Here is a 3,780-nt window from a genome sequence, read left to right on the forward strand (position 1 = left end):
GGGGGGGGGGGGGGGGAGGGACCGGCAGCGGCGCACGCAGACCGGTCGGCCGAGCAGGCGCGTGCACATACGTATGCGCGCGTGCCGGGCAACAACGCGGCGGCGGCGGCGGCNGGCGGCCAGGGCACTGGCGAGGTGTAGTGAGTGATTGATGACGACATGCATGCTGAGGTCGCAGAATCGAGGCGGCGGCGCCGCGTACGTGCGTGCACGCAGCAGGGTCACGTCGCGCGACGGCCGCGCAGCCGTCACCGCCAATCATTGGCGGCGTGCCTGCTGGGTTGCAGGAATCCGGCAGGGTCGGGCGCGTGGGTGGGGTCAGCTGGCGCCCGGACCGTCGCAGGGCGTTTAAAAGCTGTTAACTGTGGCGAGGGCAGTTGTGACGTGAGTTTGGCGTCGATGGATGGCTGTGTAAACTTGCTCACCGGCAGGGCATGGGCACTCAACACAGCATCGGGTACCAAGTGAGCACCAACAGCAGCGCCTCCGAAATCACTGTTTCCGCCGTAGCCGGCAAGTGATGCAGTGGCTGCAAGGATGAAGGGCTGGGCGCGCGCGGGGGCAGCTGGCGGAGAGAGCCCTGGGCCCCTGTGACGGAGGCGCGCCGTCCGAGGTGTGCGCGATTCGGCGCTGCCGTCCATGCAACCTAAAAATGAGTGACTGTATTTCCGACTTGTCGCCCCAAGCTAAAATAGAAATAGAAAACTCCCAAGGCAGCACCGCCCAAAAAGTCGTGACTACAGCCAAGCAAGGTCCATGTCTCTCGTTGGAACAAACTGACACGGTGCGGCGCACCTGCTGTTTGAACGACCCGAGGGGCGATGTGTACACCCAAGCACTCCCCTATATCTACACCTGGCATGATGCCGTGAATCAAACGTTTTTTTTGCTGTGGGTCAGCAGAATGAGTGCAAATCTTTGCTTCAACTCATAGGGATGGGGGCGGTGTCACGACCCTTTGTTTTGGGGCCCCCTTTTATTTGCTTCAGCCCAGCCCTCTGCCGTGAGAGACTGCGTCTGGTGGGTGCTACATACACTTGTCTGAGAACAAGAAGCTCCTGTGATGACCCAGCTGCTCCACAGCTGAGTGCTCTTCACCAACCGTATTTATGTGTGAACACACCTAGGTCACACTTTGTTACCGGGATCGGTCAGAAGTGTGACGTCCACCAAACGTATTTATTCAACGGCAGCTAATGGAATGAAGATGGGCAGGAGAGGAACCTGCTGCCTGCCTGGCCACAGGCCCCGCAACAGGCACCCTGCATCCAAGGGCACCCTGGGCTCTGCCCAGGGTGCAGCAGGTCCAAGCTACCCAACAGGCCCTCTACGAGGAGAGACTGCTCGACACCCCTCGCATCCTGGGTGGGGGGGTGGGTGTTGCAAAAAGGTCGCTGCTACACGTGTGTGAGAACAAGAAGTCAACTGGTTTTTGGGGCCCTGAGCATCCTGCGTTCCATTATGTTCACTGGGTCATGCGTCATGCAAGCTGGGTCACAGGCTTCTCAGACAAGTGTATGTGTATATGTAGCACCCACCAGAGTCGTGTTGCCCTTCCTACATTCAACAGCTATAAATGTTGAATGTAAGGCCAACGGACCGAAACTTTGCATTGGCATTGAATCTAAGGCCAACGGACCGAAACTTTGCCAAGCTGCTGTGTGCAGCACACTGCACCAAATCCCATTCTGCAAGCTGCAGTACGTGCCCCTTCGTGTCGAGACTGCGGGCATATGGCTTTTACGTACCTCCGACGCATCCCGAGTCGGACGACTCCGACCCCCTCCCGTCACCGGCTGTATAGGGGTCCACAGGTTGCAGGGATTTTTAAAATAATATCATCAGGTCATAACGTAATCTTTGCGACTTCTGAAAGCCGCGTAAATGGCGTCCCAAGCGAGATCACATAGCAACAGCACGGAGCCACGTAGAGATGCCCTCGCAACCTACCCGGCGCAGTAGTTCATAATCGCATAGGTATATAAAAGCTATGGTGAGCATCCGACCCCACTTTCACCCGCGTCTAAGCAAAGCGCCAGCCTGCTGCAGCTGCTTGACGCTGCAGCACTCCCGCCTGCGCCTGGGTACTGATGAGCCGGCTAGGGTGGTGTCGTCACTAGGGGTGGTCCCTGTGCTAGGGTGTGCACCAGACTAGCACCAGGACAATGTGGGACTCAGTGGGACAAGTGCAGGGCCACTGCAGTGCTGGCCGCCGCCGGGGGGTTGAGTAATGCCGCAAAAGCTCGNTGACACACCACACCCGACTTCTTGTTTGTAAACCAGTATCCTCAGTCTGTACACAGAATCCTGCGTTGTAACAGCACAGGGACTGCACATTTGATGGACGTCACACTTCTTGCCGACATCGGTAACAAAGTGTGACTACATAGGTTGATAGGTGTACATATGGCGGCAACCATCCCCATCAAAACCCATTGACAGCTTGTGACACACGACATACATGATTATTACATATGTTAACAGCAGTGACAACAGTAACCCTGATATTGATCACCCAGAAAAAAGTGCCGGCAACGGGCACGAGGCGGCGCCGCGGCCCGCCGGCAGCAGCAGTTGGCTGTGGGCCAGCCGCGGCCGCCCCCGGTGGCGCGCCAAGCCGCTCCTCATGCTCCTGCTATTCTGGCTGCTGCCGCTGCTGCTGCCGCCGCCGCTGCTGCTGCTGCTGCCGCCGCTGCTGCTGCACCAGGACATGCTCAACCGGACCCACACCTTCAATCTCCATTGCCATTGGCTGCTGCCCCTCAGCCTGCTGATGCCCCTCCCGCTGCTGCAGCCCATCCCCATGCCGCTGACCCTGCTGCTGTTGCTGTCGCGGTTGCAGTGGGTGCTGGTCCCACTGCAGCTTGCGTGCCGCCTCGGGCCCCCGCGCCGCCGGCCCCGCCCCCGGAGCCGCGCGCCGGCCCGGGCCGCCGCGTCCGCGGGCCCCGCGCCGGCATCATCGGGCGGCGGCCCCCTTCCACTACTGCTGGCCTCGCCGCCGCCGGGGTGCCTGCCCGCCTCGGGCGACACCGTGCCCGCCGCGAGAGTCGTCTGGCGCGTGACGGCGACCGACGGCGTCCCGGTGCCGCGCACCTTGCTGGGCCGCTCGCTGGGCGTGGTGGTGGCGGCGGCCAGGCGGCGCGTGTAGGCGCCGCCCAGATAAATCTGGCAGCCGACCGACACCCCCTGCGCGCGCCCGCACGCCGCTCGCCGCTCGACGCTGTATGTCACGCTGGGCGCCGCTTAGCCTTCAAGCCCAGAGCCCCCGTCGTCGTCGCTGTCGTGCCCGCGGCCCCCGCCGCCGCCCCGGCCGCCGCCCCGGCCGCGCACACGCTTGAAGAGTTCTTGCACGGGCAGGCAGTGCCCAATGACTTTCTTGCCCTTCTTGCCGCGCCCAGCGGTGAGGGCCACCAGGCGGCGCCTGCTGACGGCGCCTGCGGCAGCAGCAGGGGCCACCTCACCAATGGCAGGGGCAGCTGCTGCCTCAGACGGCTGCACGGCAGGGGCGCCAGGCTGCAGTGCCCCCACCGATGCCGGTGCAGCCGCGGGCAGCGGCGCCGCTGCCAAGATTTCGCCGGCTGCTGCGGCCTTGGGCGGCCCACTGACACCAAGGACTACGGGTGGCGCGAGGGCGGCGCTGCCGCCCGCCACACCAACCTGCTGCCCCTGCACCTCCTCTATCTCCATGGCCTGGAAGTGCCCCTCAATGGCCAGAGGCTGCTGCTGCCCCTCTTGCTGCTGCTGCTGCTGCTGCTGCTGCTGCTGCTGCTGCTGCTGCTG

At 62.7% G+C, this 3,780-nt stretch overlaps 2 protein-coding genes across 2 annotated transcripts in view; one reads left to right on the plus strand and one right to left on the minus strand.

The window, feature by feature from the left end:
• Window positions 1–2,461: 2,461 nt before the first annotated feature.
• Window positions 2,462–3,148, plus strand: MNEG_1637 (hypothetical protein; the record flags this gene model as incomplete). Its single annotated transcript, XM_014049889.1, has 1 exon — window positions 2,462–3,148. The coding sequence occupies one exon, from the start codon at window positions 2,462–2,464 to the stop codon at window positions 3,146–3,148; it is 687 nt and encodes a 228-aa protein (XP_013905343.1).
• A 95-nt stretch (window positions 3,149–3,243) lies between these two features.
• MNEG_1638 (hypothetical protein) overlaps window positions 3,244–3,780 on the minus strand; it is a gene marked incomplete at both ends in the record, with an annotated part of 3,665 nt that continues 3,128 nt past the window's right edge. Inside the window, one exon of the mRNA XM_014049890.1 lies at window positions 3,244–3,774. Coding sequence (XP_013905344.1) covers window positions 3,244–3,774 — 531 coding nt within the window. The remainder of the gene's footprint in view (window positions 3,775–3,780) is intronic.

The sequence above is a fragment of the Monoraphidium neglectum genome, assembly GCF_000611645.1.
Source record: "Monoraphidium neglectum strain SAG 48.87 unplaced genomic scaffold scaffold00168, whole genome shotgun sequence".
NCBI lineage: Eukaryota > Viridiplantae > Chlorophyta > Chlorophyceae > Sphaeropleales > Selenastraceae > Monoraphidium > Monoraphidium neglectum.